General features: G+C 41.7%; 1 protein-coding gene across 1 annotated transcript in view; it reads left to right on the top strand.

Annotated features, from left to right (window-relative positions):
- The window catches only part of LOC122542272 (glutamate receptor ionotropic, NMDA 2B-like), a 397,331-nt gene that overhangs the window by 333,045 nt on the left and 49,472 nt on the right, over nucleotides 1–14,814 (top strand). The window contains exons 5-7 of the mRNA XM_043679844.2: nucleotides 870–984; nucleotides 6,417–6,622; nucleotides 12,613–12,781. Coding sequence (XP_043535779.1) covers nucleotides 870–984; nucleotides 6,417–6,622; nucleotides 12,613–12,781 — 490 coding nt within the window. The remainder of the gene's footprint in view (nucleotides 1–869; nucleotides 985–6,416; nucleotides 6,623–12,612; nucleotides 12,782–14,814) is intronic.

A 14,814-nucleotide genomic window follows, 5' to 3' on the forward strand; every position in this document is an offset into this window, starting at 1 on the left:
GAAAGTTTTGGGAATAGCTGCAGTTATGGTTACTGGAAGCTTGTGCCTTTCTGCATTCTATGTTTTGAGTCTCAAGTATCATTGAAAAGGATGAAGCCTTTTGACCCTGTCACAGAAAATGGATTATATTGTCGTGCTCTGCTCCTTAAGCATGGACTAATGTGCAATTGAGCGTAGCCCCTGTAAAGGTGGAGTGGAGGGACTAGAATCACAGGCCTCCTTTTATTAATTTTGAGCTTTTAACTATGTGGAGATTGTCATCATGTGTGAATTTTCCAGGTTGGCAAGTTATGCATAACATTACCTTGTAATTCTCTCAGTAAATCTCTTTGCCTCTCCACTTCCCTCTCATCCTTTTAAAATCTTCCTTATAATCCACTTTTCTGACCATCTTTTGACCACATCTCGCAACGCCTCCTCCCTTTGTCCAGTGTCAATTTCTCTGTCTGACTACTCCTCTGCAAAACGCCTCCCGATTGTTTATATTCTACATCCCAGACGCAATACAAATGCAAGTTTTAGTTGTGTGTGGCAGGCCACTGTCTAACCTATGGTGCCACTAAAGGCAGGTGCTATAATAATTGATGCATATTCAACCTTGCACATTTGAGCATGTCGATTTGGAGATTACTGAATACAGTTGGCTCTTGAATGCCCTGAAAATAGCATCACACAGTCAGGCAGTGAATGCTAACTGCAAGTATAAACCTTAAGAAGAACCAACCCACAGGTTTCTCTATTGAGTAATGGTTTCTTTTCAGAGCTTCTAATTGTAGTGCTTTGTTAAGCACCTAGTGATGACTGACAATAAACAGAGGCAACTCCGCATTCTCGACATTAATCTCCAGCTTCTCTTCTATTTTTTGCAGATACCTTATGAATGTAAGCTTCGAGGGAAGAAACCTTTCCTTCAGTGAAGACGGGTACCAGATGCATCCCAAATTAGTTATTATCTTACTCAACAAAGAGCGAGTTTGGGAGAAGGTAAAGACGTTCAGGGGGCTTTCTTTGCAAGGAATATTTACTGCATGCATTTGTGTTGTGTGAAATTCTTTGACATAATAATGCAGCAAAAGTGCACAATTTGTCCAGTCTATCCTATGCACCCACCAGCTTAGCCACTAACAGCAAATACAAGTTGCTGAGGAATGACCCTATCCATAGTTATAATTGAAAATCTTCATGATTGTTGTATAATCCCTCCTGCTCTTCCTGTCAGCATCACCCGAAACTAATGCAGCTTTCCACTTGCAATCCTCCAGTGAACCCATCATTTTAACTGAATATTTAGTCACTTCACCTCACGTCAGCTTGAAATAAAATCAGCAAGTTCCGGCAATGTGTCTATTGAATGAGAAACAGTGCTAACAGTGTGGTACAGTCGCTCAGTAGTTAGCACTGCTGCCTCAGAGCGCAAGGGACCTGGGTTTGATTTCACCCTTGGGTGACTGTCTGTGTGAAGTTGCATATTCTCCCTGTGTCTGTGTGGGTTTCCTTAGGGTGCTGCGGTTTCCTCCCACAGTCCAAAGATGTGCAATTTAGGAGGATTGGCCATGGGAAATTGCCCATAGTGTTCAGGGATGATCAGGTTAGGTGGATTAGCAACGGGAATTATGGATCTAGGTGGGGTACTCTTTGGAGGGTGGACTTGATGGACTGAATGGACTGCTTCCACACTATATGGATTTTATGATAATATTTCCAGCCCGGTTTGTTTCATGTTGACTTTTAGTTTGGCATCCACGTGCCACAGCAACACAGTGCCATAGTTTGAATAGAGCACAAAAGGAAGACTTTTGATCTGGCGTATCTGCTCCAAGCTCTCTGCAAGAGCACCTCATCTCATCTCACTTGCCCATGGCTCTGAGAATCTTTTCTCCTTGGGTAATCACCCAATTCGTCTTAAAAGCCATGGCTGAATCTTCCTCTTCCACATTCCCAGATGACACATTCCAGATCCTAACCACTCACTGCAAAAAATAAATGTCTCTCCTTCTTTTGTCAAGCACTTCGAGCCAGTGCTATCTGATTTTAGACTCTGCTGCCAATCAGAACAGTTTCTATTTCTCCAATCTATCCACTTTCCTCATGATAATATCAAATCTTGCCAAATCTTGTCTCAACCTTCTGTTCTTTAGAAGCACAGTTCCTGGCTTTGCCAAAGTATCCATGTAACTGAAATCTCTCAGACCCAGTATGATCCTCGTAAATCTTTTCTGTCATCTCTCAAACACAGTCACATTCTTCCCAAATTGTGGTGCCCAGAATTGGACATGATATTCCAGTTAAGGCCAGACCAAAGTTTCATAGAGACTCACCATAGCTTTCCTGTTTGTACTCTATACCTCTATTTATAAAATCTTGGACTGTGCATACCTTAAACTGCACTCCCTCCCCTGCCACCTTCACCACGTTATAAGGTTCATAAGTAGACCATTCGACCCCTCATACCTACCCCACCCATTCAATAAGATCACATCTGATCTGATTACTTCACACGGGGCAAATGTTTTACACAGAAGGTGCTTCACACGTGGAATGAACTTCCTGAAGAAGTGGTAGATGTGGGTATCATCACAATATTTAATAGGTATCTGGATAAGTACATGAATTGGAAAGGTTTGGCGGGATATGGGCCAGGAGCAGGCAGCTGGGGTCTAGTTTGATTTGGGGTTATGTTCGGCATGGACTGGTTGAACTGAAGGGTCTGTTTCTGTCTGTATGATTCTATAACTCCTGTCTCTGCCAGATAACATTTCACCCCTTTGCATAGCCAGAATCTATTGCCTTTGCCTAAAATTGTATTCAAAGACTCTGCTTTCACTCACTTTTGAGGAAGAGAATTCCAAAGCTTCATTGTTTAAAAATTAGATGCCGTTCATTTTAAACAAAGTTAAGGAGAATTTTTAAAATTCTCCTGAACTTTGTTTAAAATGAACAGCGTCTAATTTTTAAACAATGACCCCTAGATCTAGATTCTCCCACCAGTGAAAATGACCTCATCACAGCCACCCCGTGAAGACCCTTTAAATTGCTTTTTATCCTTCTAAACACCAGCACATTCAGAGTGGGTAGCTGCAATAACATTTCATGCCAATTAAATGCCGCCAGGTTGATTGTTTTAATCAAGTGGTTATTTTTTGGAAGCATTTCCAGAATAGAAACAAGACTTTATTGTGGGTTGGAGTGTTTATTAAATAAGATACTGATCATTGAGATGATTAGTTGCATCATCTCCATACACAATGCAGACGTAAGATAAATTAACGAGAACCTTTACAACTTCCCAAATGCCAATCTGTTAAATACTCATCTAAATGGGTGAGCTTGACAGCTCGTTAGTCAATAACTAACTGACTCAGATCTGTGCTGATGTATAAAGACCTTGTGTGAGACTTTTAAACAGCCATATATATGAGTTGTTTTCTGAATGATGGTTTCCACATGCAACGCATCTGCAGAGAGATGTCAAACCGGTGAACGTTTCTGGTCCACCTCCATCAGGTCACCCTTCAATCTTCTAAACTCAAAAAGAATGGAAGTCACACTTATGCATGCTATCCTCATAACTTGACTCTCTACAATCCTCTAAGTCAGTTGTGATACTAATTTGAGGTTCTGTTTACCTGTCCAGATATATAATAAAGATATTATGGCAATTTTCAAATTGCAAGGGTGGGAGAGGATGTCTATTCAGCATTGATCCCTCAACCAGTGCAACAAATATGGATTAAATTACACTTTTTAATGGAAATGTATTGTGTGCAGAACTGTTGTTCTTTTTGGCAGCTCACACTCACTTTGAGGCATTACAATCAAAACTCAAATAAGTCCAAGGAGAGGCCATTCAGCCCACTGTACCTGTTCTATTACTGGGCAAAAGTGAGGTCTGCAGATGCTGGAGATCAGAGTCGAGAGTGTGGTGCTGGAAAAGTACAGCAGATGAAGCAGCATCTGAGGAGCAGGAAAATCAACATTTCCGGCTTGAAGGGCTTTTGTCCGAAATGTCGATTTTCCTGCTCCTTGGATGCTGCCTGACCTGCTGTGCTTTTCCAGCACCACTCTCTCGACTCTGTTCTATTACTGCCTCTTCAGCTGGAGCTGTCTACATTAATCCCTTTCCAAATACTTCTTCATATAATTTTGTTTTTGTTTCTTGCCCGGCCTAATTTTTTTCAATGGCCATGTGTCTTAAAGCATCCTGTGTGATTTTAACATAGAAACATAGAAAATAATAGCAGGAATAGACCGTTCATCCGTTTGAGCCAAATTTTCCATTCAGTATGACTGTGGCTGATCATCTAACCCAGTCCCCTGTTCCCACTTTCATTTCATATCCTTTGATCCCTCCAGCCCTAAGGACTATATCTAACTCCTTCTCAAAAATATTCAACGTTTTGGCCTCAACTGTTTCTTGTGGCAGATAATTCCACAGAGTCAGTGGCAGATGGAATTTAATTTAGATAAATGTAAGGTGTTTCATTTTGGAAAGGCAAACCAGGATAGGACTTCTACACTTAAAATGGTAAGGTCCTGGGGAGTGCTGCTGAACAAAGCAACAGGTTTGTGCAGGTTCATAATTCCTTGAAAGTGGAATCGCAGGTAGACAGGATGGTGAAGAAGACATTTGGTACGCATGCCTTATTGGTCAGTGCATTGAGTATAGGAGTTGGGTGATCATATTGTGGCTGTACAGGACATTAGTTAGGCCACCTTTGGAAAACTGCATTCAATTCTGACCTGCATAATAGAGGAAACTCGTTGTTAAATTTGAAAGGGTGCAAAAAAGATTTAGCAGGATGTTGCCAGGGTTGGAGGGTTTGAGTTTTAGGGGAGGCTAAATAGGCTGGGGCTTATTTCCCTGCAGTTTTAGAGACTGAGAGGTTATCTTATAGAGGTTTATATAATAAAGTCTTTTTCCCAAGATGGGGGAGTCTAGTACTAGAGGGCATAGGGCCAAGAGTGTGGTGCTGGAAAAGCACAGCAGATCAGGCAGCATCCGAGGAGCAGGAGAATCAACATTTTGGGCATAAGTTCTTCATCAGGAATAGAGAGCATAGTTTTAAGTGAAAGGGATAGGATTTAAAAAAGGACCTGAGGGGCATTTTTCATGCAGAGGGTGGTGCATGTATGGAATGAGTTGCCAGAGGAAGTGGTGGAAGCTAGTACAATTGCAATATTTAAAAGGCACCTGGATGAGTATATGAATAGGAAAGATTTAGAGGGATATGGGCCAAAGGCTGTCAAATGGGACTAGATTAATTTAGGATATCTGATTGTCATTGTCAAGTTGGACTGAAGGATCTGTTTCCATGCTGTACAACTCTACGATTCTATGACTTTGGGTGAAGAAATTTCTCCTCATCTCAGTCCTCAATGGCCTACCCTACATCCTTAGACAGTGACCCCTGGTTTTGGGCTCCCTGGGCCTTAAGAACATCATTCCTGCATTTACCCTGTCTAATACTATTGACATTTATAGGTTTCTCACCCTCTGTACAAATAAACGTCTTCCAAATGTTTGCAGTGACTGCCAGTTCTGGTAAAAAACTGAAAGTCTCACCTTCCCTCATGCTGTCTGACCTGCTGAGTCTTTACAACAATTTTCTTTCTGCTGCAAAGCTGTGGGTCAATCAGAGTTCAGATGGACCTTCCTTTAACATATTTTCATTAATGTACCACGGAAAGTTTCATGTGACATGCCAAATGCGACAGGGTGGCCCAGTGGTTCAGAGGCCAGCACTGCCTCCTCATGGCCCCAGAGATCCAGGTTGGATTCCAGCCTTGGGAAGCAGTCTGTGAGGAGTTTGCACCTTCTCCCCATGTCTGCCTACGTTTCTACCGGGTGCTCTGGTTTCCTCCCAAAGTCCAAAGATGTGTAGGTTAGGTGGACTGGCCATGCTAAATTTCCCATTGGTGTCCAAGGATGTGTGGGTTAGCCATGGGAAATGCAGTGTTACGGGAATAGGGTTGGGTTTTGTGGGTGGTGGTGGGCTTGGGTGAAATGTTCTTTGAAGGGTCAGTGCATACTTAATGGGCCAAATAGCCTGCTTCCACACTGTAGAGATTCTATGATTCTGAGCCTCAAAATGACACAAATGCGACAGGATTCTGAATGTGCTATATCCCAGTGGGACATCTTTTCCTGCAATGCCACATCTGGCATGATTCTCTGACCATTAATGGCTCAGGGCATGGTAATGTTGTTAAATTACTGGATGAATAATATACAAAACTGTAATTTCAAACTGCACAATTACAGGTCTAGCCAAAGAATGAGTCTCATTGGGAACACCATATGAGACTCAACTGACCAGCCGGTGATTCTGGTGACCACCATTTACCATGTGCCCTCACTTGGGTGCTGCTTATTTGCCTGTTGTTTTGCTCATCAGTCCATGTTTGCTTCTCTCCAGGTCGGGAAATGGGAAGCAAAGAGGTTGACCATGAAGTACCACGTTTGGCCCCGGTACTACTTGTTCTCAGAGTCGGAGGAGGAGGATGACCACTTGAGCATCGTCACGCTGGAGGAAGCGCCATTTGTCATCGTGGAGGATGTCGACTCACTGAGTGGAACGTGCATGAGAAACACAGTGCCCTGCCGGAAGCAAGTTAAAGCCATGTAAGTTTGGGCAACTTTGATGCATTTTACTTTTACAATGATGGTTCACTAATGGGGCAGAACAGCCGGGTGGAGGCCTGACTTTAACAATTGTGGAGACTGAGGCAGTGTTGATAGGCAGTATAATGAGTAGCCATTCTACCTTGGTGCCAAAGGTATGTTTGGCATATATTCCTTTGGCTGTCTGGGCCCTGATTCTCCTTGAGAGAGATTCCTTACTCAAATAGAATCTAGGCAGGAGGTGGAGTTGAGGATTATCATATTAACCAAGTTCTCATTAAATGGCAGAGCAGACCCAATGGGCTGAATGGGCTACTTCTAGCTAGAGGATGCCCTAGCTAGAGGAATTTTCTCCTCTAGCTAGGGCATCAAGTATTACAAAACAGAGGTTGATAGATTCTTGGATACGAAGACAATTTAGGGAGATAGAAAGAGTATGGAAAGCTTGAATTGAGATCTTGAATGGTGGAGTCGGCTCAAAGGGCTGAATAGACTACTCCAGCTCATCTCTCTTATACTGTTATGTGATGAAATTATCAAAGAAAAGAAGCACTTACACAATCTGCATTAAATCAAGGAATATGGAATGCAATTAAATTTCTCATTAGCTGTTCCATGAAGTGTCTCCTAGAATCCCTTATCTCCTTGCAGCCAAGGAAGATTATCTGTGCAAATGAGAGCCTTGTACCTCTGGTCGTCCTAATTTTTTTGTCAGATCTATTAATCCTGCAGATAGTTGCATCACACCCATGAAATGCAAACAGATTGGAGAAGCTTCTGCCCTCCAGGAGCAGGGAACAACTGCAGCCACTTAAAAAACCCATACGGCACAGAGACTGCTTCAGCAACAGAGCTGCCTTACAAACAAGAGGAAGAAAGACCACTGACCATCCAGTTTGCCTTTGACTTTCCCAGTACTGTATCGTCAAGTAATGCAATGACAATGGAGACGTTCAGTAATCATGACAATCAATTTGTCAACTAGAGACTCAGACATGTAGACCTGTTGAAACCATTGAGGCCTAGTTTTGTCCAATCCTCCTCACTCTGCACAAACTTACCGCATTGTCTCAATGTAAAATATTATTTTCTGAAAGAGACTGAATCTGGACCTGGATAGAGTAGACACCTTGGGATATTGTTCCCATTCACATACAAACAGGCACAGATTTAAGGAAATTAGCAAAGGTAGCAAATGTGACAAGAGAAAAATACTTTTCCCACAGTCAATATTTACAGTCTGGAACGCACTGCCTGACAGGTGAGGTGGAGGAGAAAGTGAGGACTGTAAATGCTGGAGCTCAGAGTCGAAAAGTGGGCTGGAAAAGTACTGCAGGTCAGGCAGCATCCGAGGAGCAAGACAGTCAATGTTTTGGGCATAAGTGCTTCATCAGGAATGTGAGGTAGAGGCAGATTTAATCAATACGTAGATGGATGTTAGTTATGTTTGAAAAGACACAATTTACAGGGTCACACGAATAAGACTAGAGAATGACATTAAGTGAGTTGCTCACATGGAATGCCAGTGCAAACATGATGGGCCAAATGGTCTTCTTTTTAATGGTTTTCATTGTATAAATCTGCAATTTTGGTTTTGAATGAATCAATGCCAACAGTTTTTACAATGGAAATGTGGATCTCATTCAATCAATTGACCAGTCACTGAAATATTGATTATTATTTTAATAAAACTCACTGGATGGGAACCCAGAGGATTGGGTAAAAAACTGTTTTTATGTCAGACTCAAAATTGAGTTCAATAGGAAGTAAAATTGGTTGTCATGGACGACCAAAGTTACACCAGTTTCCTGACAGAGAGGTTTGGTCAAACCTGGTCAAACTGTTTCCCAAAATTAGTTTTCCATTTATCTCTTAGATATTGAAAGGCCAACTTTCTGCTGCCAGTACATTGGATATGGTGGCTGTATTCATTTGTGGAAAGTTGACCAGCAAGGCCAATGTTTATTGTCCTGAGCGGAATGGATTCCCAGGCCATTTTCAAGAGTCAACAAGAGTTACCTACAACGTTTTTCAACCCTTTCATGCGATGTGGATGTAGCTGGCACTTCCAGCATTTATCACCTGGCTATATTTGCCCTTGAACTGAGTGGCTTGTTATGCCACTTCAGAGGGTATTTAACAGTCAACCACATTATTGTACGTCTTAAGTCACATCTTGGCCAGACCAGATAAGGAAAGCAGAGGGGTTTTTAGAACAATTGAGAATAGCTTCATGGTCACTGTTACTGAGTATAGTTTTATATTCCAGATTTATTAATTAAATTGAAATTCCATTAGCTGCCACAGTAAGATTTGAACCTGTGTCCCCAGAGCATTTGCCAAGGCCTCTGAATTGATAGGCTAATTGCAATATCATTGTCACAGACAAAGAGAGAATGATGGTGAATTTTAGTTATGATTGCTTTTCCTCTCTTAAGTCCAAGACAGTGAGGTACTGTTGATTTACCCCTTTCTGTCTTAATCCCATCTCTTATTAAGGTAGGCTGAAGGATGTTCCCAAACCATGGTTTTTGGATTCCAGTTTAAGCCCATAGCAAAAACCTTTCATAGAATCCCTACAGTGTGGAATTAGGCCATTCAGCCCATCAAGTCCACACCAACTCTCTGAAAAACATCCCACCCAGACCCATCTCATCCCTGTAACCATGCATTTGCCATGACTAGCCAGCACACCTCTGGACACAACGGGGGCAATTAGCATGGCCAATTCGCCTAGCCTGCACAGCTTTGGACTGTGGGAGGAAACCTGCACACCCAGAGGAAACCCACACAAGCCTGGGGAGACTGTACAAGCTCCTCGCAGACAGTCATCTGAGTCTGGATTTGAACCCAGGTCCCCTGGTGCTGTGAGGCTGTAGTGCAAATCGCTGAGTCACCGTGTCACCCTAAAATGCAATCAAAGATAGGTTTGTTAACAAAAGACTAAAAAGGTGGGGAGATTGCTTTGTTATTGCAACCACATCCGTAAGTATTAAGCAGGACAGGACCAGACAGGAGATGGGAGACCCTGAGGAAGGGTCACTGGATGCAAAACATTAACATTGATTTCTCTTCACACTTGCTGCCAGACCTGCTGAGATTTTCTGGCAATTTCTGTTTTTGCTACAAATTACATGCTTTAGTAAATCCAGAGATATTAACAATCAGTTCAAATGAATTACAACTTCTCAGATGTCAATGTCCAATGGTAGTTATTGGTGATCAGTGACCAGGTCCAATAGTTTTATTTCTTGAAGGCAACTTGTGGGTTTCTTTCTAGCCAGCAACTTGGGGTAAGAGATGGCAATCTGAGGTAGGCTATGGTGGCTCAGTGGTTAGTCCTGCTGCCTCACAGCACCAGGGTCCCAGGTTTGATTCCAGCCTCTATGTGGCGTTTGCACATTCTCCCCATGTCTGCGTGGGTTTCCTCTGGGTGCTCTGGTTTCCTCCCACAGTCCAAAAATATGCAGGTCAGGTAAATTGACCATGTTAAGTGGCCCATAGTGTTAGGTGCATTAGTCAGAGGGAAATGGGTCTGGGTGGGTTACTCTTCGGAGGGTTGGTGTGGACTTGTTGGGCCGAAGGGCCTGTTTCCACACTGTAGGGAATCTAATCTAATCAACCAACTCAGCCTGGAGTCCTGCTCTCCCTTTGGAAGTCAAACAGCAAATGACTTAGAATCATAGAATTGTATCCTAAAGCAATTAAACAAGCTCGGTCATAAAGATAGTCATTTCAGATGCTGTGGGCCCATCTCGGTGGGATAATTGGAAGGTTGTAACACCAACAGTGTAGCTTTATTTCCCCAGTCAGAGTTACCCATTGCAAAGTGAAGAAGGGATTGTAAAAACATTAGTGCCCACTTTAACATGATGGGTTTTGAAATTTTCCTTTGTCCAGGGTTGGCTGGAGGGAGGCAGCTCAGCTTGAAGCCCTCTATATAAGGGATATATCTACAATTCCAAGGGTTCACAGCTGCTGGAAATATGATTGACCTCAGCTGTTTTTTGAGACTAGGAGAAAGTGAGGACTGCAGATACTGGAGAGTCAGAGTTGAAAAGTGTGGCGCTGGAAAAGCACAGCAGGTCAGGCAGCATCTGAGGCGCAGGAGAGTCAACGTTTCAGGCATAAGCCCTTCATCAGGACATTCATTGATTCTCCTGCTCCTTGGATGCTGCCTGACCTGCTGTGCTTTTCCAGCACCACACTTTTTGACTCAGCTGTTTTCTGAGTCCAGTAAAGTTGTCCAATTTTAAAAGAAATGCAATTTAGACATCATAATGTAAAAGGGACTGCATTTTTGGGGATGATTTCTGTTTATCCCTCTGTCCATGATACCATTATACCACCGTCTCCTACCATCCACATTGCTAAGGTTTGGAGTCACATAAAGGCTCAACCTATGAATGATAGCAAATCAATTTCTCTGAAGGACATCAAATTATTTTTTTAAAAACAAACAGGTAGTTACATAGTCATCATTCCTGATGAAGGGCTTATGCCCAAAACGTTGATTCTCCTGCTCCTCAGATGCTGCCTGACCAGCTGTGCATCTCCAGCACCACACGCTCGACATAGTAATCAAAGCTTTTATTAAACAAATAATTGTTTATTGCCTGAATTTAAATTCTCTAACTACTATGATGAGATTTGAGCTTGTACTTCTGGATAATTGACTCAGATTGATGTATTACCAGTAACAAAGCCACTGCACCACTAAATTCTTCTAAGGCTCCTGAATCTGCAATTGTGTAACTGCATTGTGTTCACCCATTCTGCCAACTAATACTTTTAATACTCTATTTCCTTCCATTGATAAAATGGAATATTATTATGGAACAGAAACAGAATGTTGTCGTATGCTCACCATTTTAATTCACAATCTCTGTTTAAGTTTAGGCTGACTTTTTCATGTTCTAGATGATATGTTTGGGCTACCATGTCAATTATCCCTATTACTACTGCATGATGCATTACTGGCTGAACTTTTCTGATTCTATAACCATTCTGCAAATTGGTAAATGTCACACTGTCATAACATTATATTCAGGCTTAAACTAAGAATGAAATTTATTGTAAAGTTAAAGTAATTACATAGAAGCAAAGTACAGAGCAAAAAATAAAAATAAAAATAAAAATTGCCACAGGCAGCAATTTTGTTAGAAATGCCTTTGGTATACTATGGTAATTTCACCATGAAAGCACTGAAAGAAAGCCCTGTTTATGCTCCTTAATGCACTTGGAGGAATATTCTGCTGTTAAAGCAATAGCAGTTCCAAGGCAAGTCCCTCACAATATTTGATTTACTCAATGCACAAACTGTTCCAAAATAGCAAAAGGACCTGAATTTTATCCAACACTATTTTGTGACCTGAATTCTTGATGAATCTTTCTGTAGGAGTGACTGCCTTGTTGACTGCCTTCACTGAGTTAGTCCGTGCAAGGAGTTAATCAAAGATCTTAGAGCAGATATATTCTGTTATGTATTCCCTTGAGAAGGAAATGGTTTATTTGAGGAGCAAAGAGAACTGTTCTCAATGTCCAGGCAAGCAAGACGTTAATCATTTCAAATACTTAAATAAATAACATGCCAACAGTCCTTTTCTGATTGTTAAGTAGATGTGTTTGCTCCAGTGTCTTCGTGCCACACATCACATCACTAATATCTGAAAGATGGTGGCTAGAATAGACAAATAAATTACCTGTTAACTTTGTTGTTGCTGTAGAGAATGATCGTTTTATTGGAAAGGTCTGTAAATGACCTGGGCAAGAGGCAGAAATTACTTTAAAAAATGGAGAAATAATTGCAAAAGCCAAGGTCATAAAAGCTACGATAGTGGAAAACCTGGGAATAATTCAGTGGAGAGCAGCTTCTGAATCCATAAATTGTGAAGACAGTGTAAGGAGACGAGAACAATCACTGGAAGAATCTTCGTCAGCTCTTCATAACAAAAAAAACCCATTTATTTTGTTCTTTTTATTGCTCCCAGCAACGAGACTGAAGGAGGAATCTACATCAAGCGGTGCTGTAAAGGATTTTGTATTGACATTTTGAAGAAAATTGCAAAGTACGTCAAGTTTACATATGATTTATATCTGGTGACAAATGGAAAACATGGGAAGAAAATCAACGGGACATGGAATGGCCTGGTTGGAGAAGTAAGTCAATTCTCTTTAGTTGTTGCAAAATGGAATCGCCTCTGGTTGTGCGTCACTAAGAGATTCTGTGAGTTCACGTTGCAGCAGACATTTAGTTGTTTTGGCATTGTGTTAGTAACCCAATGTTATTAGTTCAAAACCACTTTTTGATAGGTTATACTCTTAAATTGGATTAATTCATCGAATTCACAGAATCCTTACAGTGTGGAAACAGACCAAGTCCACACCGACCCTCCGAATAGTAACCCATCCAGACCTATTCCCCTACCCTATTACCCCACATTTCTGCTGACTAATGCATCTAACCTACACATCTCTGAACACTATTAGCAACTTCCCATGGCCACCTCACCTAATTTGCACATTCAGACTGTGGGAGGAAACTGAAACACTCAGAGGAAACCCACACAGAGTTGTAGGATGCCGGCTCAAAAGATGCCAATTAAGGTTGTTGGTTTTAGAATAGTAGAATCTCTATAGTGTGGAAGCCGGACATTCAGCCCATCAAGTCCTCACTGACTCTCTGAAGAGCATCCCACCCAGCCATGTCTCCTTACCCTATCCCCATAACTCTACATTTGGCTAATCCACCTTGTTTGCACATCCCTGGACACAGTGGGTAATTTCCCACAGCCAATCCAGCTAACCTGCACATCTTTGGACTGTGGGAGGAAACCAGAGCACCCAAAGGAAACCCACACAGACACGGGGAGAACATGCAAACTCTGCACAGACAGTTGCCCGAGGCTGGAATCAAATTCAAATCGCCGGTATTTTAAGGCAGTAGTGCTAATCACTAGGCCACCATGCGGCCCCTGTATTTGAGATATGAAATTTAGAAACAATCTAATGAGTGTCCAACGCATGCAGAACTGCTTCCTTAAAAAAAAGACAACTTGTAATTGCTTGACGGGACTAAGGTAAGGAAATATCTCTTTTTGAAAAGAAAATTGCTATCCTAAATGCCTCTAGTTTTATATTCCAATCCCTTTGCATTGAACTACAGCATTACATTTGCCTTCCTATCTGTGAGCTGAACCTGCATATTAAAATATGATGCATTTACTAGGCCACCCAGATGCTCCTGAACCACTGAGTTCGGTAATCTCTCTCCATTTAAACATCTTCACATTTGGAATGCAGTTCACAATTTTGGTTCCCTTATTTGAACAAAAGATAAAATTGTGTCAGATGCAGTTCAGAGAGAATCTGATTGACTCATTCCTGGGACGGAGAGCTTATTTTATGAAGAAAGGTTGAACCAACTGGGTCTCATCCATTGGAGTTTGGAAGAGTGAGAGGTGATCTTATTGTAATGTATGAGATCCGTGAAGGAACTGGATAGGGTGAAGAGCAAGAAGATACTTCCTATTATGGGAAAGACTAAAATTAGGTGCTGAAGATGACCATTAAACTCAAAATATTAACTCTGTTTCTCTTTCTACATATGCTACCAGACTTGCTGAGCTCTTCTAGCACTTTCTTGTTTTTATTTCAATCTCTGCAATAATTTATTTTTATTTTAGAACAAGGAAACATAGCTTCAGAATAAGCTGTCTCCCTTTTAAGGCAGAAATGGGGAGAACTTTTCTCTTAAAGAGTAACTGGTATAAAGAGTTTTCTTCCCCAGAAAGCAATGGTGGTGGGATCATTGAGTTTATTCAAGGCAGAGTTAGATAGAATTTTAATAGATGAAGGAAAGTGAAGTTGAGATGCCCCCAACCAGATTAGCTGTGATCTTGTTGAATGGTGGAGCAGGCTTGCTCCTCATACAGTCATAGAGATGTACAGCATAGAAACAGACCCTTTGGTCCAACTCGTCCATGCTGACCAGATATCCCAACCCAATCTAGTCCCACCTGCCAACATCTGGTACATATCCCTCCAAACCCTTCCCATTCATATACCCATCCAGATGCCTTTTAAATGTTGCAATTGTACTCGCCTCCACCACTTCCTCTGGTAGCTCATTCCATACATGCACCACCCTCTGAGTGAAAACGTTCTCCCTTAGGTCTCTTATATCTTTCTCC

Source organism: Chiloscyllium plagiosum, unplaced genomic scaffold, assembly GCF_037043375.1.
Source record: "Chiloscyllium plagiosum isolate Xiang-an unplaced genomic scaffold, Cpla_swu_hap1 HiC_scaffold_33, whole genome shotgun sequence".
Taxonomy (NCBI): Eukaryota; Metazoa; Chordata; class Chondrichthyes; order Orectolobiformes; family Hemiscylliidae; genus Chiloscyllium; species Chiloscyllium plagiosum.